The sequence below is a fragment of the Tachypleus tridentatus genome, chromosome 12 (assembly GCF_004210375.1).
Source record: "Tachypleus tridentatus isolate NWPU-2018 chromosome 12, ASM421037v1, whole genome shotgun sequence".
Taxonomy (NCBI): domain Eukaryota; kingdom Metazoa; phylum Arthropoda; class Merostomata; order Xiphosura; family Limulidae; genus Tachypleus; species Tachypleus tridentatus.
Window position 1 is genome coordinate 110727849 of NC_134836.1, and position 26429 is coordinate 110754277.

The 26429-nt window shown below is 34.5% G+C and overlaps 2 protein-coding genes and 2 long non-coding RNA genes across 11 annotated transcripts in view; 1 reads left to right on the forward strand and 3 right to left on the reverse strand.

Moving 5' to 3' along the window:
- Nucleotides 1–232: 232 nt before the first annotated feature.
- LOC143235338 (uncharacterized) lies at nt 233–3908 on the reverse strand. Its single transcript, XR_013019089.1, has 2 exons — nt 2779–3908; nt 233–584 (listed from the first exon to the last, which is right to left on the reverse strand). It is a non-coding gene; the product is annotated as an uncharacterized LOC143235338 (long non-coding RNA).
- On the forward strand, nt 466–13379 carry LOC143235336 (uncharacterized). The gene is made up of 2 exons (XR_013019086.1): nt 466–605; nt 10656–13379. It is a non-coding gene; the product is annotated as an uncharacterized LOC143235336 (long non-coding RNA).
- A 5649-nt stretch (nt 13380–19028) lies between these two features.
- LOC143235329 (exocyst complex component 6-like) overlaps nt 19029–26429 on the reverse strand; it is a 189465-nt gene continuing 182064 nt past the window's right edge. The window contains exon 5 of the mRNA XM_076473384.1: nt 19029–23187. Coding sequence (XP_076329499.1) covers nt 23064–23187 — 124 coding nt within the window. The 3' untranslated portion in view covers nt 19029–23063. The remainder of the gene's footprint in view (nt 23188–26429) is intronic.
- Nucleotides 23323–26429, reverse strand: part of LOC143235328 (exocyst complex component 6-like) — a 95943-nt gene continuing 92836 nt past the window's right edge. For 2 of the 8 annotated variants that reach the window (XR_013019040.1, XR_013019048.1), the window contains exon 5: nt 23324–24551. Coding sequence is in view for 2 of the 8 variants with exons in the window: in XM_076473381.1 (XP_076329496.1) it covers nt 24056–24128 (73 nt within the window). In the remaining 6 variants the exon portion in view is untranslated. Of the gene's footprint in view, nt 24552–26429 lie in introns of all 8 variants that reach the window. The other 6 variants (XR_013019041.1, XR_013019045.1, XR_013019044.1 and 3 more) reach the window with 6 other exon arrangements.

The window sequence follows — 26429 nt, forward strand, 5'->3', positions numbered from 1 at the left end:
CTAAACTTTGTAACTAGGAAGATCATTTTTCATCGAGACTTTTCAAATTTTACTTATAGTTTATTTTAATCAAGTTCTGAAGCTTCAGAGTTTAGTTTATAGAGTAGGTTGAATTATTTTCTCCACAACTAACTTTCATAGATACTGTTAGGGTGCAAACAGACTGTATAACATTTAAATTACAATTATAGAAGGGTTGAAGTTGTATATTAAACATTCACACTGTACATGCTTGTTGTTGAAACTGGTTAGCAGATGATGTTCTATATTTAATTATATTGACTTAATACATACTTCAGTTCATTACATTTTCATTCAGATTGTTACAGCATGAAGTGCAATGTTATGCACTTGCAGTATTTCTATATTACCATTAACTTGTTTATGCTAGTTATAAGACAAAAATTACAACCCTCTTATGCTGATCAAATCAGAAACTTGTTAAAGATGTAATGTGTTTATGCAGTTTTAACAGTTCTTACAGTTGCCAACTTTATGCTGGAACATTTGGTATAGAAGGACTCCATGATATGCACTGGAGACTGCTGCTGCCCTCACTTAGATACAGGTTGAAGATTGTTAGCCTGAGGATTGAAAAGGAACATGTAAGTGATCTGAGAATGAGGGATTTTGTAACAATTATCAGGGAATATGCAAATTTATTGTTTATAATTTATGTTAAAAGAAGAAGGCTTTGAGTTGTAATAGCAATATAAAAATGTAAATATTTATAAATAAGTACTTGAAACTAATTTTATTGTTATTAATTTTTATAATTTTTTTGTTTTCTAAGATTTACATTAAGAAAAGTTGCAATCTCTGATCTGTGTTAATGTGAACTTATCTCAGAGTTTTAAGTTTGACTGGAAAACTCAGTATTAAATTGACTGAGACTCCAGGGTTGATAGTGTCAGAGGGCACAGAATATTTATCCTTTCCTTATTTGGTAAGTGACTACTTACAGAAACCTCTGTTCTACAGTCACCATCAAAGTCAATTCCCGTACCTATGTTTCTAAGTTTACATTCCTATACTGTCAAATCCTTAGAGCAAATGTCACATGTTTTTGTCCAGAACAGATTAGAGGGATTTGCTGTCCCTCTTATGTCAGACAAGAAGTTCTGGAGACATCTTGATTGAAACATTTATGCCATACCTTAGCAAACTCCTTGTGAAGTCAAAATTCCTATTGAGGTTATCCCCCATGCTATTTTGAACTCTTCATGAAGAGTTATTGTTGAGAGAGCTATTAAAAAAACATTTTAAAGTTGTAGATACTCACTGGTTTCTCTAACAAAGGACTTTCTGCTTTACAACACATCTCCACTTTTGAGGACAGAATTATGTAACTGACCAGTGTTCTAATTTTGAAATTTACATCACCACATCTCATGCTTCTATCATGAGAGGATATTTCTACTACTAGAAAATATAGTCATATGTTCCTAACCTTCTCAGATGTTTCCAGTGTCAAAGATGTGAACATACAAAGTTATAATCTTGTCATAATTCTTTGTTGTGGTTGCAAAGACCTTGATACATACAGTTGTCAACTTGACCCTCACTGCATCATGGTGTTTCTTATCCCTCTTTTCCATTCTTGCCTTATGTAGGTGAAAGAGGTAGAACATTTTTGTATTGTAAACAACATTACTTAACCAGATGCAGAACAATTATTCATTCACACTCTTTGTCACTTGAATCTGCTTCTGCTGACAGAGATATGCATAAATAACTCCAGGTTACAAGGAGGTCAAGAGACCTCCCACTACAAAAAGCAATGTGGTTGCAAGCAGAAGAGTTCTTCACCCAATACTCCTCCATCTAATTAAAAATGGATAATTTCATACAGTGAAACTTTCAAAGTTTTTGTTCTAATTTGGATGAAATTAAAGCTTTGAGTGATTCCTGTCACCCTAAGTCTCTTTCTTTACAGGAAACATTTCTAAAACCTACTGATACTGTCACCTTTTGGTTTGATTGATTGATTGATTGATTTAGTGTTTTATGGCACAAAGCATTGAGGCTACCTGTGCCAGACATTCGGTAAAAATGTAAAAAAATATAAAAAAATAAATAAATGTAGTAATAGACATAAATGGAAATGAAGGTAAAACAAAAAAGTATAAAACCAATGTTGACACCTAGTCTACAATGTTAAGATAGAAGGCAGAGTACAAGAGGTTGTAAGGTATTTACTCTAGCAAAAAGGTAATGATCATAACCCGCCAGGAAGACTAACAGGTAAGTTGAAGAACCACCGTCAGTGGTTGAAGACCTGAAGTTGGTCTTTCCAGTCCTGGTTCCCGGGTTATGTGTCATAGCAACCAGTATCAAAATGTAAAAGAATAGAAGTTTTAAAAGATACATAGCAAAATTGTAACAATGAGTAGCCAAATGTCCAGTAAAAAGATAAAGTCAAGTAAATGGAGTAAAATTTGTAAAAGTAAATTAAGGTAAAACAAAACAGCAATTAAAACAGAAAATGGTGTAAAACCAATGGTGACATCCAGTCAACAAAGTTGTAAAGGACTACCTGTAGCAGAATGGTAATGATCATAACCCGCCAGGAAGAATAACAGGTAAGTATAAAAACCACCGTCAGTCACCTGAAGTTGGTCTTTCCAGTCCTGGTTCCGGGTTATGAGTCAATATGGCCAGTACTAAAAAGTAAAGTAGTAAAAGTGTGAAATGATATGCAGCAAAAGTATAATAACAACTCGCCAGGACGACTAACGAGTAGTTCAAACGGATAGTTCAAACAGTAGCATTAGTCACCTGAAGTTGGCCTTTCCAGTCCTGGTGTCGAGTTATTTAATGTTCTGGCCATTGTCCAATGTCAAATTGAATGAGAGAGATTAAAACTGTAAAAAAGGAACCACAATTAAAAAGGTGTAATGAATAAATATGCAACACTTAAATGAGATTAAAAAGATTAATGGCCATTTAAAAATTAAAAACATTATCAAGGTGGACAGAGTCACCATCACCAATAACTCTGTCTAAGGTTACAGACTGACCCTGGGAAAAAATATGTTTAAAATATTGCCGTCATTGAGAATTATAACGATGGCAAGAAAGTGAAACGTGGCTGATAGTGATTTGAGTGTTACACAAACTACACATTGGTGCATCAGTTTCAGATAAAAGAAAATGATGAGTTAAAAACTGTGACCAATGCGTAGCCTAGTGAGAACAACTTCCTCCTTCCGAACTTTACGGAAGCTAGATGGCCAAAGTCCAATTTTGGGTTTGATTTGAAAAAGTTTGTTGTCGCGTTGCTCACTCCAAGTGGACTGCCAGCTGGTACGGAGCCGAGCCTTGAAGACAACACCATAGTCCATGTACGGAATAGGCATAGGAGTGATAGTGCTGAAGCAGACATATTTAGCTGCCATGCCTGCAAGCTCGTTCCCGCGAATACCAACATGGCCTGGTATCCAGAAAATCTGGATTGAAGTAGCTGCTAATGAGAAATGGGTCAGTCGGTTTCGAATATCAGCGAGAATAGGATGTGAGCTAACGTGTAGCGATTCCAAGGCAAGTATAGAACTAAGCGAATCAGTATAAATAGTGCAGTTGGAGTACTGCTCAGCTGCAATATGATCCAGGGCAAGAGATATGGCATACAGTTCAGCAGTGAACACAGAAGCTGTAGAAGGGATTATGCGCGCAACTACTGACCCATAGCAGAGCCCACTGAATTACCCGATTTGGAACCATCTGTATAAATGGGAACTGAATGATTGTTTGAAAGATATTCATTGAATAAAAGATGGTACTTCCAATATGGAGTATCTGCCTTTTTTAGGTGACTGAAAGAAAGGTCACATTTGGGGGCTGTAATAAGCCATGGTGGGATGGGCCAGCCTGTGGAATCTGCAATGTTATCCAAGGACAGACCCAATTCATCCAATTTGCCGGATCACGAAGGCCAAACGGAGCAATGACAGATTGTCTGTTCTGAAAAAGTACTGCCCACCGAGGAAGGAAAACACATTTCCAGGTGGGATGCTTTGGTAAGGAATGAAGTTTCGAAGTATATTGTAAATATAGTTGCAAACGGCGAAAGTGTAGAGAAGGTTCATTAGATTCAATGTATATACTTTGAAGTGGAGAGGTACGGAAAGCCCCAGTGAAGAGTCGAAGTCCTTGGTGATGAATGGGGTCCAGCATCTTTAAGGCCGAGGGTCTGGCAGAGCCATAGACCATTGATCCATAATCGAGTTTCGATCTAATAAGAGCACGATATACCTTTAACAATGAACAGCGATCTGCCCCCCAACTGGTAGAAGAGAGAACACGGAGGATGTTCAGTGCTCTTGTGCATTTGACCCGAAGCTGCTTTAAGTGTGGTATAAAGGTCAGTTTACGATCAAAGATAAGCCCCAAGAACTTGGTCTCCGGGACCACTGGCAGCAAAACTTCACCGATATGAAGTTCAGGATCAGGGTGAATACCCCGTCGACGGCAAAAGTGCATGCATACAGTTTTGGAGAGAGAGAAATTAAAGAGGTTTGTCAGAGTCCACTTCCGTACACAATTGAGGGCAGTTTGTAGTTGCCGCTCAATATATCTCATGTTTGACGACTGACATGAGATGTGAAAGTCGTCGACATACAATCCATTCGCAACAGTGAGAGGGAGTTTTTCAGTGATGGCATTTATCTTTATACTGAAGAGTGTAACACTTAATACACAGCCTTGAGGGACTCCAAGTTCCTGTACAAAAGAACGGGAAAGTGTCGAACCCACACGAACTTGGAATCTCCTGTCTATTAAAAATTTTTTAATAAACATGGGTAGATGGCCACGTAACCCATATGTATGGAGGTCTCGCAAAACGCCATACCTCCATGTTGTGTCGTAAGCCTTCTCTATGTCAAAGAATATTGATACAAGATGTTGGCAGTTGAGAAAGGCTTCTCTGATAGATGTTTCAAGACGAATTAGGTGGTCTGTGGTGGAGTGCTGTCGACGGAACCCACACTGGGTGGGCGAGAGGAGGTTGTTTGATTCAAGGAACCAAACAAGACGAGCATTAACCATCCTTTCTAATGTCTTACAGAGACAGCTCGTCAAAGCAATTGGACGGTAGTTTGAAGGAATTTTGGGATCTTTCCCTGGCTTAGAGAAAGGTAAAATAATAGCCTGGCGCCAGGCACCAGGAAAAACATTCTCCTGCCAGATCCGGTTGAAAACAATCAGAAGGACATCAAGAGAAGCAGGAGATAGATTGTGCAGCATGTCATAATGAATATCATCAGGTCCAACAGACGTACTGGCAGACCGATGAAGGGCCATTTTTTAGTTCCACCAGGGTAAAGGGACAATTATAGTCAAAGAAACAGTCAGTTCGAAAGGAAAGAGGTGATCGTTCTGCCCGAGTCTTGATGGCCAGGAAGGTGGAGGAACAAGCAGAAGTGCTAGATACCCGGCAAAAGCTTTCACATAGAGTGTTAGCGATGTTCCGAACATCATTCACCTCCTGACCATCAGAGAGTAGGATCGAGAGGGGGACAGAATTGTAGTGCCCATTAACCTTTCGAATCCTGTCCCATATGATCTTGGAACTGGTGGTAGAAGATATGCTGGTTGTGAACTTAATCCAAGATTCCTTCTGGCTTTGAGGTCTTAACCACCTAGCATGTGCACGGGGCCCGTTGGAAAGCAACCCGGTTTGAAAGTGTGGGATATCTACGAAAAGTATCCCAGGCCCGCTTTTGAGCCTTCCATGCTAAGTGGCAAGCAGGATTCCACCACGGACGAGGATATCGTGGAAAACGTGTCGAGGTTTTAGGAATACACTGAGCAGCTGCATGTGTAATACAGTCAGTTACCGCTGCTACACAGTTGTCTATTGATGGCTGATTTACGATGGCAGGATCAAGTTCTGCGAGAGCAGTGAAAGTGGACCAGTCTGTCTGATCCAGCTTCCACCGGGGCACGCGGGTAGGGTGGCATCGACCACGGCCAGTCTCTCTCAAAAGGATCGGAAAATGATCACTGCCTAATGGATTACTGTCAACCCTCCATGAAAAATGGGAGAATAATGAAGGGGAGCAAACTGAGAGATCAATAGCGGTAAAGGACTGAATAGGTGCATGAAAGTAAGTGGAAGAACCAGTATTGGAAAGAGAAAAATTGTGATCAGAAAGCATCCGCTCTACAGATCGACCCCTCCCATCAATAATAGCACTTCCCCAGAGAGGCATGATGTCCATTAAAATCCCCTAGGATTAGAAATGGAGATGGAAACTGTTCAACGAGAGCATAAAGATCTGATTGATCATATGTCTCTCCAGGGGACAGGTACAGAGAACAAACAGTGATGGTATGACCCAAGGAAACACGGATGGCTACAGCCTCCAAGGGTGTGTTGAGTGACAAAGACAGGGTGGGCACGTGTTGATCAGCCAACAGTGCCACCCCTCCATGTACTCGACCATCACAAAACCTTTCATTTCTGTACAGAGAAAACTGCCGAATGGAGACAGTATCAGCAGTTTTGAGAAATGTTTCTTGTAAAGAAAGACAAAAAGGATGGTAGGAAGCAATCAGCGTTTTGATATCATCCAGATTAGAACGTAAACCTCGACAGTTCCATTGTATCAATGTGGCCATTTTTAAGAACGGGTAGGTGAAGTGGCTGGAGAACCCTTCGGTTTACGACCACATCTTTTTTCTTTACTGTCTTTAGTCGGAAGAGGTATATTAACCTCCATGGATCCTGCTCTGGGTCGGGTGGGCAGGTTTTTGTTATTGGAAGGGGAATCCAGTGACTGAGGGCCTTGAACGAATAATTGTTTTGTCTCTTGTGGTGGGAGAAAAAGATGTATCAGAAGAAATGCCTGTATTTGAAACTGAAGGACGTGGATCTTGAGGTTTGTTGGAAGGTATGGGAGGAACAGAGATGGGTGTGGAAGTCGATTCATCAACCTATTAAACCATGAAGGTCAAAAGGCCTTTCATTTGTTTTGAAAACGATTCTCTTGGAGGCACAGAGAGATCTGTCTGCACTCCCACTGTAGTTGTGGAATGAAGTGCAGCAGCATATGTCCGAGATGGAGTTGTGGACAGCAATTTCCTAGCCTCAGGATAACTAATGTTAATTGTCATTTTCAAACGCTGCACCTCTTTTTCCTCCAACCATTTTGGGCAAGAATGAAAGTAAGAGGGGTGAGAACCATTGCAGTTTACGCAATGTGGGTTCATGTCACAGTCATAGGCATCGTGGTCCTTGCCTCCACAACGAGAACATGTCAGGGAACCACAACAAGATGTCTTTGAATGGCCGAATCTCTGACATTGGCTGAACCCTGCAAATGAGATAACCTGCCTTGATGGTGGCAGGTGCACGTGGTGAAGTAAATGTTAAAACGAGGGTATTTGTTGGCAGTGTAACTCCATCTTTGCAGTGGAGATGCGCCTCACTGCAGAAGCTCCTTGAGTGGAGAGACCAGCGAGAATCTCTGACTCGGGGCGTTCTTCAAATCCCTTTCAACAATAACTCCTCGTGAAGAATTCAAGGTAGCATGGGGTGTAACCTCAATAGGTATATCCCCAATTGCCTTTGAATTCAAGAGGAGTTCACTGTGTTGGGATGTGGATGTTTCAACCAATATGTCACCAGATCGAAGTTTCTTTACTGACTTTGGAGAGCCAGCAAGTCCCTCTAGTCCCTTTTGAATAAAAAAAGGGGACATTTGCCCTAAAGGTTTTCGAAAGAGAATGTAATATAAGAAAATGAGGTGCGTGTGTTACTGATGTTGAAGATTGCTGTTCTGAGTATTCAAGGCGTGGTCGCTTGCCCATTGACTGTTTTTTTACAATTTTATTTAAATTTTTGGAGGATCCATAGGAAAAGAAAAATTTCGGTACCCACTGACCCCACCCACCATGGAGCCCTACAAGGGGACGCACTACAAAGTCATGCAAGGACAATGCAGCAACGCCAGGGTTTCGTGAGCACTATACCCAAACACCAGCATCAGGCACAATGTCCACAACACCCGTTGAGAACTTCCAACACTGGTACTTGGTTGACTCTAGCCCAAGTGGACCAGCCGATTGACCCAGGGGGGCTACCCAAAGGTCGCCCGTCTACAGGAATTGAGGCCAAAGTGGTGTGTTAGGGTTGGGCCCCTCAACCACCAGGATCCTCTCCTCCCCTTCACGGGTCGCCACGCACGGCAAACACGTGGGTGGATGTTTAGATCCCAGAGAAGGTAACCAGACAGAACAGAACCTTCCTGGGAGGTCCCTCACCACGTACAGGAATCCACACCGAGGGGTCACCTTTTGGCAGTTTTCTTTATGTTGAAATAACAGGTTGTGTGATGGATAAGTTCATTGAGGGATGGCATTGTTGGTTGACCAGCAAGAACCCACCTTGTATGTGCCACTCAGTATACACTTGGAGGCTGTAGCTATCAATATCTTCTTGTGTTGTACCATCACTGGTTGTTCTCTCTACTTATATCATGGAGGAACTTAAAACTTTGATGATGTTATAGAACGTTTTTGTCTTGGGAGACTTGACACAGTCTTCTTTGGGGTGGTGCTGATATTGATGGTAGGAGTTGTTCCATTTAGCATAAACTCATAGATCATAACTTGTCTCTTAATCAGCAGTGGTTCTTTTATCTGTTTTCATGCATCTAGTCAGTCTTTTACTGCTAATGATCTCTCTGTCTGTTCTCTTTCATTTTTTCTGTTTCTCTTTTTTTCTTGGAAGGTTTACAGTGACACTGGACAGTGATAATATTCCTATCATTTTTAGAGAGACTGGGTGTGGTCAGTGTTATCCAACCTGAGTGCCACAATGTTAAATGGCCCAAAACTGGTCCTGCTGTTTTTAATCTTCCAGCTATTAATGATTAGGTGGAGAAAACAGCTAATTGTATCATTTTAGCAGCTGTTTGTTATACACTCAGAACCTCAACTTGTTTTCCATGGTGGTTTCCTGCCTGCTAGCAGACATGAAAGACTCTGAAACAGGCCTGGAATATCTTTTGTGGGTATTCCACTCTTTCTAATTGCATTGGTGTTTAGTGGGTCCATGCTCATTCTTTGCAGGCCCAAAATCAAAGCCAAAAGGAATCTTGAACTGAGGGCTGTATCTTGAGTGTCATGCTTTTCAATGTGAAAATCAGTGCTATTACAATCAGTTGTGGCTGTTATTAGATGACGGTGCTGTCAGCTTGTCCCTCTGAGGCTAATTACTATCCTGACCTGTGATTTTTCTTTGTGCCATTTGAAGAAGGTGAATACTCTTTATTAGAAGTAACACCCTTTCTTTGCTAAGCATTTTCTACTCCTGTTTGTACAGATGGTTTGAACTGTAGTTACTCTGTGGGCTCTCTTAAACTTTGTTGTGGCCCTGTGGTTCTTCATAAAATTTAGTTTTTTTTCTCCTTATTTTCTAGCATATGTGCTTTGAATTTTGCTAAGGAATGCTTTGAACGATATTAATGGTTCCATTTTTCATTCAACATTTGTTTTAATAATTAAAACATAAACAGAAATGTTTAATGAACATGTATAATACTATGTCCAATTTGGATAACTGTACTGAATTTTATGTCTGAAAGAGGAATACACCTTGAAACTTTATTGAAAGAAAACTGAAAGTCATTTCTTGACCACTGATCATTCATTGCCTTAAACTTTATTACTATTTGTATATTTAATGTAGCATTTGTATTAGTTATAAAACTGTTTTTATTTTTCTGTTTATTTTGGAAGTTGTACTGTTTACTTAATTGGATGCTTAGTAAACACATGTATATTTTCTCAAACTTTTCTTGAACAAAGATCGGTGGTTGTTTCATTGTGGTTCATTATGTGATAGATGATGCTTTATTGCATTAACTACCTGATTCACAGATAAAATACAATCAGTGTGTTAATTATTTATTCTTGAATTACTGTGCATTTTATTAGTTGTCAGCATTTATAAAGGCTTTTATTCTTTCCACCAATCTACAGTTCCATTTTAAATAACAGTGACACTAAATAATTACACTTTATTATACTACAAACTGTTAAATTACTGTCATACATTAGATAGGTCAGTAAGATCAGTGCTTAGTAACTCATATGGTATAAGGGTGTCAGAGAACACATGTATTGAATTTAATAGTTATAATGACATCAGTTGCTGGAACAGCTGGTTGTAAAAGACAGAAGTTATTTTCTGTTAATATTGTTATTCAGTATCTTCACTTAACTGTTTTTGTATTTCTTGTAAAAAACAACAACAACAAACAAAAAAACATGACCTGAATTACCAAAATGGTATATCAAAATTTAGTCAGACTATTAACTGTAAAGACTAGGTGATATTCTGTTCTACTTAAGAGAACTATTCATTAGTTTTTGGAATTCTTTATCTGAAATAAGCTTGTGAATTATGCTTAAATTTGTATGTAGTACATATCCAAAATATATATTCATCAGAGGTTAGTAAAGTTTGGTCTTATTAAAGAAAGTAAATATTATATATTTATTTTAGGTATGCGTTTTCGTAAGCTTTCTATCCATCAAACTGCAAACAAGAATGGAAATTTTATGAAGCTAAATTACAATTTTGAATCTTTTTCTTTTGATAATGTCTAATATGAACTGTTTGTTTCTTTCTGTAATGTGAGCAGATTTGATGCTACCTATTTGATTTCAAAAGGTATGAAACCAAACCTGATACAGATCCCTTACATGGTTTAACAGAGGCTGAGGAAATAGTAGAAGAACAATGTGAGGATAAAAGATGTATGTAGAACTGTAGAAAGATGTTTAGGATGATGAAATGTGGGTTGTGTTGATGTGTGTTTTACTTGTAATAACTTATTTATTATAATTGAATTTTTATTATTAATAACTTTATATTAACAATATTGTAGTCCTCTAATGGTAAGTTTCTTGAAATCTATAACGTAATGTTCTCTACAGTAGTTATTTTATAAATTGTAAAGGGATGTTTTAATTAGCACTTGAAAGAAACATACATTGCAAATAAAATAAAGCACCTTCAAACAAATATTTATCTTATCATGAAATGGAAAGATCTCACCCTGTGTTCAAAACATCAGATAATTGGAAAAACATTACACTAATAAACAAAATCATCATTCATTAATGTTCAGATTTTTTAAACATTAAGAACAAAAACATTTAAGTTATGTAGCTAACAGTGGTTTACAAGTAGTTTGGTTTGGTTTTTGGAATTTCAGACAAAGCTACTCGAGGGCTATCTGTGCTAGCTGTCCCTAATTTTAGCAGTGTAAGACTAGAGGGAAGGCAGCTAGTCATCACCACCTACCGCCAACTCTTTTACCAATGAGTAGTGGGATTGACCGTCACATTATAACACCCCCACGGCTGGAAGGGCGAGCGTGTTTGGCGCGGCTCAGGCGCAAACCCACAACCCTCAGATTACGAAGAGCACACCTTAACGGGCTAGGCCATGTCAGGCCCAGGTTTACAAGTAATATTAATACCTTTTGTGTTTAATGAAGGGAGAGTTGAAAAAGAATCTATGTATATATATCATTGTAAAAGAAATAATGTTGTGTGTAACTACTTATTGACAAGTTAGTATTCTTATGTTAGCTTCTCTTGAACTATGTTGAGTCTAACATGTTTCTGACAATTCAACAGGAACTGATACAGAAATACATTACGTTTAATCCTGTTAACAGGTGGTTAATGTCTATAGATATGTTAAACACTTTTTACCAAGTTTAAATATTTTTTTCATGTTGCACAATCTTAAGAAGATAAACAGCCACTACCAAGTTAAGCATCAGTTTTTTTAATAAATATGAGACATACTAAACAGCTAGTACAAATTGTAAACATCAGTTTTTGTTTAACAAACTTTACACATACAATTAATTGGTACTACTTCTGAGCAACAGGTCCTGTTAAACAAAAAATGACACATGCTAATCAGCTGTTATCAAACTTGAATAGCAGTTATTGTTGAACAACATTTATGCATATTAAGCAGCTGTTTTTATAAAACAATTTTGGGACTTGTTAATGAACAGTGTGTAATCACCTGTTAAATTTGTATTGGCTTAGCTGAGTTAATTATTACAGATACCATTCTCGGATCCTTTTACACAGTCAAGACACGTGCTCAGAGAATATAAATATGGCTATAATTGCTTGGAATAAAAAATTTATGTTTTCTTAAAGTTTTAACATTGTGAATATGGATTAATAAAATAAGTATAAGATTGAGTCGTCATGAGTACCTTACCATAATTGTCTTACATCTAATGTAAGATATACATACTTTGTCACGTGACAAAATTAAAACCATGTAACTTGTATAATAAAGTTACAAGAAAGAGGCTACATCAACACTGTGAGATAATAAATTATGTTTTTATATTTGGTTACGGTTTTGTTAGCATTCATTTATTATTCCTTCTATTGTCCACCTTATTTCTGAATTTTTAATTGCATTAAAATAATAGCTTACCTTCTAAATGATCATGTTTAATTTGAGTACACATGCATGTAGTGTGAACCTGGCATCAGTTTTCCCTAGTGGTGATGTACAGATATCATAAATGTTGTACATTATGAAAATTACAGTTACATGGTTTGTAATCTTGTGATCTAACAAGTGAATGAAAATCTTACATTGAGCTTTCACAAGATATTGATGAAGATTATTATTAATTGTTGTTAGTGATTTTGTTGTTGCTTTTTTACTCCTGATTCATTTATTAATTGAAATATTTATTATTCTGAATTTATATATTGTATTGTTCATAACATTAATTTCAAGCCCTAGCCTCACACACATTCATTTACTGTGTGGTAAGTTATCAACTTTGTATTTCAATAATTTAAAAGTCACCCTTTGGATTTCTGTGATTGTCAAAGTATTATTATTTTTTTTTGTTCTATTCTGGTTGTAGTGGCAAATCACTCTAGACCATTGCAATATCTTTTTCTACTGATGTCTTTTTCCAAAACAACATTACTTCCTCTCACCCAGAGGTATCTCAGTCCTGGTTTGCCCTTTAAGCACTGCTATAAAAATGTTTGCTATCAGTGCACCAGTCTTTTCTACTCCTTTATTTTCTCACCATTTCAGAACATGTGCTGATCATGTGACCACCCTCCATCAATCATATTGTGTCATTTATTACTAGCATTGCTGACTACTTCTGCCACTCTAGCACTATGCTAACTTTCTCAGTTGGCATTCTATTGTATAGACATGTGTTTTTATATCATTCTTCATGTAACAAACTTTGGACCATGACTGATCACAAATTAATATCACTTTTAACTTGTGTTTGATTTCTGTTGTTTCTACTTGTTTGTTTTCAATAAACTTCTGTTTTCTAATTTGTTAATATATGAATTTGAGATTTAACCCTTTTGCCCTGGGTATCCTTTACTGTGCATGAAACAAAGTTTTAGTGTCTTATGTTCAAAATTTATTAATGTGCTTTTATGACTACATTAAATGAATTAACACAGTGTAAAGTTTCAACTAATAATCCATATTTTAATTCTTTAAGTTTTAAGGTATTAATTCCGCAGGGTAATATTTAAAAAATACTGCATTTCTCCAAGTGTGACACTTTTTCTAGGCATCTTTTCTCATCTGTTTTATCCATCACCCATTCATAAAGTACAAATTTAAAGTTACTCACTGTAAAATTTTGATTGCTCAGACAAAACATAATTTTCAATTTTGTATGGTTGCAAAGCTGTCATAGAATATCAGACCCCTCTTGCTGTACCCACCTGTCACATCCTCTTTTTGTTAATAGTTGTCTTTTACATTTAAGTATATTTTACCTGTAACTAATAGAAAATCAAGGTTTGATCTATTAAGTTACATCTGAATAGACAAGTGTCAGTTTCTCTTATAATACAACATTTGTTACCATGGGAATCACAACAGGTAACTTGGATGAATTTGTAACAGCTTTTGTTGCATAGTTAGAAAAGCCAGAAATATTGTAATTGTTTGAGAAACGTATCTTCCTTTTGCATGTTATTAGTTATGTTCTTTGGTGTATTAGTTAATTAACAAAATATTTCATACATTGTTATCATTACTATAAAAATATGCTTAAGTGTTCTCAACATTTGACACCAAGAAAAAAAAGAAATTGGATAAGTACTTTATTTCTTGTTTTCCTGTTTATTCTTTATTCAATACTCTAAAGGCAATTAAAATGTAAAAATAGAGATTCTGTAAGGTTAGTTAAGATTAGATTAGGTGAAATGAATAATAATAATAATGTAATAAAAATGTTTTACAAGACTAGAATGCAAGCAACTAGGTAGTAGTTCATGGGTAGTGTAATTCAATAACATAATGAGAGCGATGTGCATATTGAGTGATGCAACTTATAATGGCACGAATAGTAGTTACAGTTCAAAGGGTAGTCAAACGGGGAGAAAAATAAAGTTTAATTGTAAATAGATGTATACTGTTAGGAGTATAGCTTCATGTTACAATTTGAAATCATTTTGGAAAGAAAAGAAGAGTATTTTTGATTAATTTTACATTTTTTGGACAAAGTCTCTCACTCTCACCTCTAGAAGCAGAGACAGAACCTTCTGCAACTGTAATTAATGAGAACAGAGGCATCTATTTTACTCCAACATCATGAAAAGATCCCACATGAGATGGACCTGTTCCAACCAATTAGTTTATTATTTTATCTGTCAATACCCATCTGGGAAAAGCTGATGATTTTGATATTATGGGTATCACTGAGACTGGATTAACTTTGAACAATTTTGATGAAGGAAATTTGTTTGAAATACAAAATGAGGGGCCACTCCATGAGGAGAAACTTGGGAGAATATAATCAATTTAACACCAAATTAAGGGAGCCAGGAAAATGGAAAGCTACAATCATAATGTGGTGACCATGAGCACAGAGACCTGGAATTGGTACCACTGGCTCTATGATATAAGTGACCACTTTGAAGATGTTGTAATGCACCATAACAACCACCATCCCAGCAGAAGTAGAGGGAAGTGGGACAAAGCTTAGGAACCTCAGTGAAGGTGGTATGGAGGGAACACTCCATGGTAGACCAGAGATTGGAAGGTGATGAATGTGTGAATTATTCATTCCAAACGTGAAGATGAAGGAGGAAGCTAAACTTTACTGAAGTTGAAAAGAAGAATTCATCATTGAATGAGGTATTGAGAAGGGTAAGAAGAGACTTCTCTCCATCATTAGGAATCCTATTAAATAGTGCATCTTGTTAGAGCAGAGTAGTGTGGTGTGGTCTCTGGACTTCAAATGGATGGAAGCAAGCAGGAGCCAATAATCCACAGAATGAAGTGAGCAAAGACTCAGAGTCACAAAAAAGTTTGTACCTCCACACAACTTAGAGCCAAGGTTAGTCTGAATGGTAGGGTCTTGAATTTGAGAATTGGACTTAAAGTTGCAAACAGCTATCAATAAAGTGGACACTATGGGGCAGAACAATAAAGTGTAGATTACTGGGTTTAAATTAGGTTTCTGGTATCACAGGTTTCTATCACGTTGAAGTAGCCAAAATCAAGTTTAGCCATGGGAAATAAATGAATACATAACAAGTCAAAAGATTTTAAGTCCCACTGATGAAAATTAGGATAATAAGATATACAGTTAACAATGATGGAAAACAATCAGACAGAATAAATGAAATATTACAAGTAGTAAAGCTGTGTAATGTAGAAACTATTAAAGCATAATCAGTTAACAAAATACTGATAAATATCTTATGGACAAACCATCTAATTGTATCTAGCCCACAAAGTATGGAATAAAAAAGAATGTGCAAATTGACCAGAATTACTTAAAAAACATGTGAATAATTAATATCTAACTTAACAGATATCTGAATTAACAAGGACAATGAAGGACACATAATTAAGTCCTGCACTTCTAAAAATTAGGATTATAATAGCAATAGTAATGAACATCCAAGACAATTAAGTTTACCCAGAAAAAACAAAGTAGCAATCAGTAACTAACTTTCAATTCATCTAAAGTAACTCAGATGACAGAGGACATAAATATCTAACTTACCAAAGTATGAGTACTGATGACAGGAAATATATAATTTCCCCATGTTTGAATTAGGACAAAGCTATTCTTTGGTAAAAGAGCAGCCCAAGAGTTGGCGGTGAGTTGTGATGACTAGTGCTTTCCCTCTAGTCTTACACTGCTGAATTAGGGACGGCTAGCGCAGATAGCCCTCGTGTAGCTTTGCGCAAAATTAAAAAAACAAACTAAAACAATAACAAGAAAGGAAGTGAAACTAACAATAAAATCTACAAAAGACAAGACACCAGGAGAGGATGACATACAAGCCATTCTCCTTTTTGAAAAAGCATTCAAGGACTGTATGAACACATAGCAGCAATCTTTAACTTATCACTCAGTTCTGGGTACATCCCGGTTTTTTGGAAGCAAGCAATAGTCTTTGTGTTCCATAAAAAAGGAAAACCAGCAAGTAAACCAAACAATTACCCCCCGATCAGCCTGGCCAGCTGTATAGGAAAAATTCTTGAAAGAATAATTAGTAATAGACTCTCAAACTGTTTAGAAATAACTCGAAAATTACCAGAATTAAAAATGAATTTAGAAAATATAGAGACAGACCACAGATCACCTGGCGATCTAACTTCCTGGAAGATAGAAGTTGGAAAATAAATGTCAGGGGAACCTTATACATGTAAAAACGGCTCGTTTGGGTTGAGAAAATATTTTACGTTGAGGAGCGAACAACATTTCGACCTTCTTGGTCATCCTTTGTGAACCTGGCGATGCCGTTTTTACATATATTTCTCTACAAGTGGGTTTTCAACATCACTGATTATTATTTCATCAGGGGAACCTTCTCCTTTATTCCAGAGGTGGGTGTTCCCCAAGGAGGGTAATTAGCCCTATTCTGTTCATCAATATGCCCTTAAAACACCCAAACTTGGAGTATGCATCACAATTGCAGACGATGTTGTAGTCTGGAAAAGTGCTCCCACCCCATCAGTAATAACGACAAATCTACAACTGTTGTTAGATAATATAGAAGAATACTGTGAGAAATATTGTGTTAAACCAAACTTACCAAAAATCAATTAGTTACATTCACAAACAAAACATAAAAGAGTTCCTTCCAAATTATACACGAGGGAAACACTTCTCCAGACCACAACAAACCTGTTAGATTTAACCTTCAATATGAAACTAACATGGGTGAAACATGCAAATAATATATTTAAAAAAAATTGGAAATGCACAAATTATGCAAATAATCTAACCGGCAAAAACCAAGGAACCTCATCAGACAACATAATAAAAATCTACAAAACATATATACGACCTACTATCGAATATGCATTTCCAGGATGGTTAAACATAGGACTGAAACACATAAATAAAATACAATCAATACAACTCTTAATAATTACTGCAGCATACAAAGTCTCTCGTAGTACATTGTGAAAATTTATGTACAAATATACAAACCACAGCCAACAGACTCTTGCATAGTTCTCTAAATTACTTTTAAAAAATTTACAAAAAAACGATCTACTGTGTGAACTTGATCTCCAAAAATGATGAAAGTATTAAAATTAAAAATACATTTTATAATATAAAAATTGTCAAATTTCCTTTGTGTAACCTACAAAACCTCCTAATTGAACACCACTAATTAAACATTCCAAACCAAAATTGTGAAACAATCACAGCTATATGTATAATACACTTTTTGTTCTGCTACTACAATAAGAAAATGTGAGATTATTACACATTTAGTTAATAAACTATAAAAATTCAGAATGGCTATTTCAGTCGCATGTAATCTAAAATTATACACGAATAGTTTAAGTTTTTTTTTTTTCAAATTCAAGTGCTTCCTTCCCACCAACACTTAATTTAAGCACTTTATGTATACACACACACACACACACACTATTGTTCAGCTTTCTTTACACGCCTTGCAAGTTCATAAGTCTTTAATCGTTTATGAGTTAACATTCGTTGTTTTCACGTGTAAATAATATAAATAAGCTATTCTACTTTTAAAATTATTAAAATTTACAGAAAATTTGCAAACAATATGTATGTTAAATATAGTAAAGTAGCAATTTCTAATAAAGAGAAAACTAATTGAAAATAATATAAAAGTAAATAGAATGATACTAGATAACAGTACTACAGGTCTAGGATAAGAAGTTAATTTTTTATTAGTGGAAGCTTCTTGAAAAAAGGCATAGAAAAGAGGTGATGAGTTAATAGTGTGAAACTGTCATCGTTTTCTTGAAAGCAAGTTTTTTATTGGAAGTAAAAAAATGATATATAAAATATTTTTACAGACTCATCTTGTGTTATCCCTATTACTAACAGTAAACCTTCTTGAATTTACAACTGAAGGCAAAGAGAGCTTTGAGAACATGGCTGTATCATACTAAAATATCCCTGGAATAATGTTAATTTACTTTATTCAGTGAACTTTCTTCAAAGATAATAACAACTGGGGTAAAATCTTGCTATTTGCCAATCAGCTATTTAAGGGGTAAGACATGGAAACAAACGTGATCACCAAAGAAGGGAATGACTAGGATTGTAAAATTTGTACAAGGATTATAACATAGGATGGGAAATCAAAAGATGGAATCTCTAACAGAAAAATGTAAAAAAGGTCTTAACTAAAGATAAATAGCAATGTATAAATAAACTTCCGTTTAATCCAGATCGTTAAATCCTCATTCTTCATAATGAACATTATGAAATGATTCAAGCAAATAACTCAAAATATTCAAATATCCTGTATCATGTTAAAAATTCAATAAATTGTCTTTTTCCTTCACAATAACTGTATTTAATATCACATTAAGACATATGATTGTATGAACAAAAGAATGAGGAACACTAAAAAATGTATCAGACAAGGATACATTGCTACAGCTGTACCAAACTATCCTTAAAACATCTCAAACTGAATGTTATGAAATAAAATATAATGCCACAATAATAATGTATGTTGAATAAACTTGTGATTTTTACTTCCATAAAAATAATTTTACATCATTACAGCAGAAGTATCAAATGAGAGGAACATCTTGATAGTGTGTCATAAAAATTTTCTTCTTATTTTAGTTGTTAAAAACAAACAGTAACAAAGGCTGTAGATTATATTCATCACATTTTTATGACCTACAAATGAAATGATGTCTGACAAAAGTACTTGAGGGAGAAGTATACTGGATAAAACAATATAGTTTCATATAATATAGTACTGGTTAATACAAACAAATTACTGTTTAAAACATTAAAAATAAACACCAGCTAACAAAACAACACTAAGTATACAATTAACTTTTAATGTATTCTATCCATTCATCCATCAATATTTTCTGAAACTAAAACAAATAATAAATATACTGTGTACATAAACATATAAATATAGCTCTATATACAACAAGCAAAAAAATGGTATTATTAAATAGGATCAATTTACCAAAAATTTACAAACTGATTTTATGAAAATTGTTTGGTTTGCACACAAAAGGCACTTGAAAACTATCTCCCAAAAACTCAGCAACAAATGTATGGACAGATAGTTACAATAAACTATTTTGTGGAAAAAAAAAAGTACCCACAAACAAAAAAAAATGTACAACGTACCATGCAGATAAATATCTTTCTTAGTTACTAAACAAAAAAACATTCCACAATACTTGATTTCTTCAAACTGAAAAAAAATCAACATCTAACACAACCAGAAAAATAAGTATGTTATACAGTTTCTTTCCAGCAATTATAAGTTTATAATGATTAATAAAATATTTTCCAAACACACACACAAAAAAAAACAGTTCTGACTTGTTTTATTTGAAATCTACTTGTAAATATTATGTTTTAAAGTTAGTTTCTCTGATAATTTTTTATTATTTACACAAAAGCAAAAACATGACAATATTATCAAATTTTATACCCTTTTAACTAGTGTTAAAATCCCAATTCAGTTAAATGGTTTTACCTGTTTCCAGAAGTGTAAAACTAAGCATAAAGAAACACTTCATAGTTCAAAAGTCAAAGCAATATACACATATTTACACTAATTATTCATGTCCACAGTAACATACTATTCTGAAAAAAATTGCCTATGGTCAAAACAAAGTAATACAAAAGGCTAGGACAAAAAACAACTAAATGTTGAACATTCAAGAGTAAGCAGTTTGAATAATGATGTGACCATTGAAGTCCAACCTGACAAAATGGATTGTAAACAACTAAGAGTTTTTGTGAAAACATTTAAGAAACACAGAGGCTGATACCTTACAGAAGTTTCCACCCTTCATGATGGTTATTAGCTTACAAATATTTTGAACCCTTAAGACAACTGATGGTCACAGAAAATTTTAACCCTTATCACTAATCTTTGTAACTGTTGAAGGCCTGTGCAAGGGAACTTGTATTATCATTAACAAATTGTTTTATATTAGTTAAAAGGCCACTCTGACTTTTTTTCACAAAACATGAAAGTTTTTTACTCACTATCTAAACATGGCTATCTTTTGTTAGAATTTTATATTGCTCTGTACCTTTTTCATTTGTCTGAATCTTTTGAGTATCTAATATAATACACAATAGGTATTCCATGAATTAAAAAACAACAACAACATGATGTAGTACTATATTTGTACTAACATAAAATAATATCACGAGTACTAAGTCTTCTGTTTACAATCAGTAACAGGAGTAATGTTTCAAAAATTCTTCATTAACAAATGTTTACTGGTAGTTCTAGTGCTTTAAACATGTACAAGTTTGGGACCTTCAAAACTGGTATTTCTATTTCATGTAACAAACAAATTAAACAAACAGAAGCAGAAACAGTATAGTGTTAGAGAGAGAAAAAAAAACCTTAATGTTTAATTACATCTCTCCCATGAGCAGTCAAATTTATAAATGAAAAAGCATGAATGATATAAAAAAAGCAACACTTAATGACTGTAATTATGAAAAAAAATAGATCTTAACATATTTTTCATAAAGTATGTATTATTCACACAAACAAAGTAAGTGATATTATCTTATCATTAACTGCAATGGACTATTCCACTAAAACCTCTTTGCAAAGGAAAAGTATTTAACTACACCATCTACCAGATTGTGGGGTTTATTTAACGTAAAGTACAAAAACTGTTGAAAAGTATACCCCATAAAAACCTGATGATGTGTCATTCATTATGAGCCTAAAATGTACAGTACAACATAGCTAATAATTATTTTATCTAATTAGTCAATTACAATTCAACCAGTAGCATACTTATATGACAAGTAAAAGGCACAATTTTAAATGTTTCATAAAAGTTAAGCACAACTAACTTCTTTCAGTGTCAAATTATTAGAGAAACATGTCAAACATTATTCCCATTTTAAGATTCTTTAAAGTCCTTTTCACATTTGTAGACTATCCTACCAAACATTTCTTACAAGCATGAGATGTGTGAGATTTATTTCTAAATAAACTGAACTCTGGCTTTCAGATACACAGCACGTAAAGGTGTTTAATATTAAGTAACAACCAGCTCTAACTGTCTGATGTAAGTAGAGGATGAAAAGTCTGTTTATACAAATTATACCACTGTGTAATATTACTACAGACATATTTGTTTTGTATATGTTACAAACAAACTGAATTATTCTATAGTAGTAACATCATATGCTCTTCTGCATTAGTTTGGTAAACAACTTTGTCAAATTATTTAGCACCACAAAACAGTCACCTTATAGCAACATCAAGGTACAGCACAGTGACAATCATTTAGCCACTTTTTCATGGTTGTAGTACTGTTTGTTTGTTTTTAGCATCTCCCACTATATTACAGTATACCATATTAGCAGGGTAACAATCACAATTTGTTTTCATTGTCATAGTACTGTGTTTTTCTAGTGTCTGCCATTAGGTTGCAGCAGTTGTGGTATAGTAACAATCATTTAGCCATTTTTGGATTATTATAACACAATGTATTATTATGTTACAGCATACCAGTCAACTATACATTATGATGTTTCTTCCAGTAATAACTGGGACCACACTTGAAAAACTGTATTAAGTACCATTCTAAAAATCTCATAAAGGCCCTTGGTGTTTGTTTTGAAAACACATCTTTACAGATATTGTTTATACAGATGACTCTCTTAACACAACTATATCAGTGTGTTGAATCATAAAGACAATTTAGATCTATCATAGCTGCTATTTATTAGACCACAAGGTTTGTTTATATTCTAATATCTGTATGTAACTTTACAATTAGTTGTTAAGTTATATTCAGAAAACACAAGGAATTTAGTTGTGTCACGACAACAGTTTATTAGATGATTCAAGTTCATTTGCTACTATCTATATATTACCTTGAGACCAAACAGTTATGAGCTAGCTATTAAATCAAATGGAAAATTAGAAGAGAACTATTACACTGACCCGTGTTTAATGTCTTTTTTTATTATTTGTGTTATGATCACAATTTAATTATAATATCAAACTTCCCTCAGAATCACACTCTTTCCCTATTCTATAACACAATAAATGGGCTAAACAAAAGTGATTTAAAACTGAGAAATAAAGCAACACATGGGTCAAATAATTTTAACAATTTAGTGTTATAAAGCGTATTTGTCTCTCACAAAATTTTAAAACTATATAGCCAAAGAATCAAAACTGGTCAATATATTTTGTTAGAAATAAGAAGTAGAAAGTGCACTTCTTGGCCTAATTTCCCTTTATGGCAGACATTAATATGGTAAGCTCTACTGCTAGAACTGTCCATTTTTAACAAAACTATGGTAAAGAATTATAAGAATCTTTATATTTTATTAATGTTAACTGAAAGCCTGGTTCAGTCACTTCTCAGAATAATTGATATCAATGTTCTTGACATTGAACAGTCACATTTTACAAATTCATTAAACACACAAAAAACTGTATGGATACTTTCCATCAAGCCAGTAATTATAGGAAACCAAAATATGTAACAAAGGGAAGAATTAAGTACAATTATACTAATCACTGTTTGATGTTAACTGTCTGATATGTTTTAGGGCAGTTTCTACCAACTTCTTCTTGTCTCGTTGATTCTTTTTTAATGCTGAAAATACATTTTTCTTCTTGTCTGCTTCTCTCACCCTTAAGGGAGTAAAGAACATTAATTCACACTAAAAGTTTGGATTGGTCAAATTAATATTTTAAAATTAGTAAATTATATTATTAAAATTGTACAAATCCTTTTCATTCACAAGCCTGAACAAGACCTACCTAAAAAAAATAAGACCTGTTAAAAAATGTTGCACTATTTGAAACTTGTATTTTTTAGCAATAATTTTATTTCTAAAACAACTTGAAAGATAGTTATACACTTTTCATAAATAAATAAACATTGCAATTGGTTCAAAAGCATGCATTATAAAATATAAAGTGTAAACACACCATTGTAAAGTAAAAAACAAAAAAACCTTTTTGTCTTTATAACAAAAATTCATCAATCAATCAATTCTTTTATAAGACTGCACACACACAAATTTGCCCTAAACAATGTTTTAGGTAACACTGCATAACAAATCATTTGCTACTAGAGAAAACTCAAGTGATTCTTGGTAATTAAATAGTTTTGGTTTCAGATATGTAATCAGAATTTGTCCATCACCTCTAGATTTTAAGATACTATAGTATCTCACTACTTTATCAACAATATGTGTAATACCATGCAATCAGCTCAGTTCTATAGGTTTATACTGTGGAATTAAGTTTACATAGAAAGTTTAATGAACAAAAGGAATAAATTTTTGATAACTTCAAACAGTAACTGTATTGTATTGGTGTAAAACTCCATATATATTGTTCATATGTGCTACTTGTTCTTCATAAAATTATTATGACTTGCACCAATTTTGCTTCATTCCCATGTTCACCTTTTCTGCCCAGGAACATTTGAGGAGTCCCTCAACTGAGCTTAAAATGGGCAGAGTGATACACCTCTCTCTCAACTGCTTTTCACTCACTCACTCAGTTGGTTACTTTGTCTGGCTCTGTGCACACTCAAAACAAAGTCCATCTTCCTCACATCATAGCTGTGATATAATCAAATAAAATCAAAATTTTGTTTTTAAAATATTTTAAACTAGTTCTGTAAACATAATTCTTTTATACTTTTTAGAAAATTATTTGACGTACTGAGTGCTTTCACTTCAAGTAAAGTCCAAAAACCATCTGAACAGTTTATGCTACATTTGTGTTGTACAGTTTCCAAATCTGGCTTCACACAGTGGCTAAATAAAAGAAGAGCAATTGTGTCATTGACAATTTCAATGATACAGTGTGAGCTCAAAGATCATCTAACTTACTGTTATTTTTGCATTAATATTTCTGGATATTCAGACAAAACTAAACAATAAACTAAATATTCAGAGATTGCATCTGTGATGACACCAGTAGCTCATTGGGATGATTTTCTTGTGTCACATCCAGCAGCAAAGTGGGAAATAGAAGTTATACTGCAAAAAAGACAATGGATCATCTTTACTTCCTTCATTTAGTAATTTTACCCCCTGTGGCATCTCAGCATAAACTGCCTCATCTGATCACACAAGATGAGCTAAATGATCAGATTTGTGACTTGTTTTATACTGAAACAGCATGGGAACTTTCATTTACGGCAATGGAATTTATCATAAAAGTCTTGCTTCTCACTACAGCATGCAAGATACTTTGTGTTTCTGTACAAATGTTGATGCACTAATTGAAGAATCAATTACTGAATATACTCTCAAGAAAGAAAACATTTTACCAATACATCTAAAGTTAGTGTGAAAAACTGTGCTTTTACATAATGGGAACACTAAGCCATTGGTTCCTGTTATTAATGCTGTGAACATAATAGAACATGCAGCTTATACATGAAGCAATCAAATATCCACTACTGCTAAGTCTATAAAGTGAGTATACCAAACACTGTAGCTTTTTGTCTGTCTGGGATAGCCAATATCATAAAATTCATTTCAAAAAAGAAGGAATGGCCAGTGAGAGAGAATTACATTAGGAAAACAGAAAGTTGAGTTCCAACTTTCAGTGAATCATCAAGATATGTTTCTTCCCTCATTCCATCTATCTTATAAGTTTCAAAAGTTAGTGAAGTAAAAATGAATAGAACAAATCCAGATAATTTCGCCCCATCAGTCTAATTGTTAAGCTGCCTTGGCAAACTGATGGAGAGAATTATCTCAACTGTCTCTCCATTTTTGCTAATCAAACAAGCATCCTCCCAGAATCTCAAAATGCCTCCAGAAAAAATAGAGAAACAACAGATCACCTCACCACGATTCACACCAATCAATCTACAAAGCTATACAACAACAACAACGTAACCATCGGGTATTCCTAGATGCAAAAAAAGCATTGACAGCATTTGGCAACAACGCCATCATATATAAAATAAATCCCACGAGTAGTCAAATGGATTTCAAATTTCTTAACCAATAGAACAGCACAAGTAAAAGTCAATAAAACCATATCCAAATCATTTAATATAACAGCATAGAGTGCCCCTGGGATCAGTCTTTCTCCGCTTCATACATAATTTTCGTCAGTGACATACCTTTTCCAAATCTAACATACACACACAATTCACAATACGCGAGACAATATCGCTATCTGAGCACCTCCAGAAACCCAGTAATGGCCATGTCTCGCATAAGAATCACTAAAAAACAACGCCTCAACATGGAGCAACAAGTGGAGGTCGTTAAATCCAACAAAAACACAAGCAATCACCTTCTATAGAAAACTAAAGAAGCAAAGAAAAAATCTAGAAAAATAAAACTATCACTTGAAACACAACCATTAACATGAGCAAAAACATCACATTCCTTACGCCACTTTCGACAACAAAACTAACATGGAAAAAAACACATAAACAATATACACTCATCAATCAGAAAAGGATTTCATATCTAAAGACTATAACTGGTAGACAATCAAAATGCACATCAACACCATTATACAAATAATATAAAGGCTTACATCCGGTCCATTAACAGAGTAATGGATGTCAAGTAACATACAATATGTCAAACAACACACTCCAGAAAATCTAAGTGCAACAAAACAGAATATTAAAACTTATTCAGCCTACACCATCATTTACCAACAAATTATCTACACCAAATTAGTAATCACTTACCAACTATAAGAGATAGAATAACAGAACTCTCCTCAAAATATTATCTAAAAGCAGAAAATAGAAACAAACTAATGGCATCACTACACAAATTATCAAGTAAATAATATCTTCAAATACAAAATACATATCACCTACAAATATATATTCAAGAATCACAATTCCACTCCAGGTAAAGACATCTAAATTTAAATAC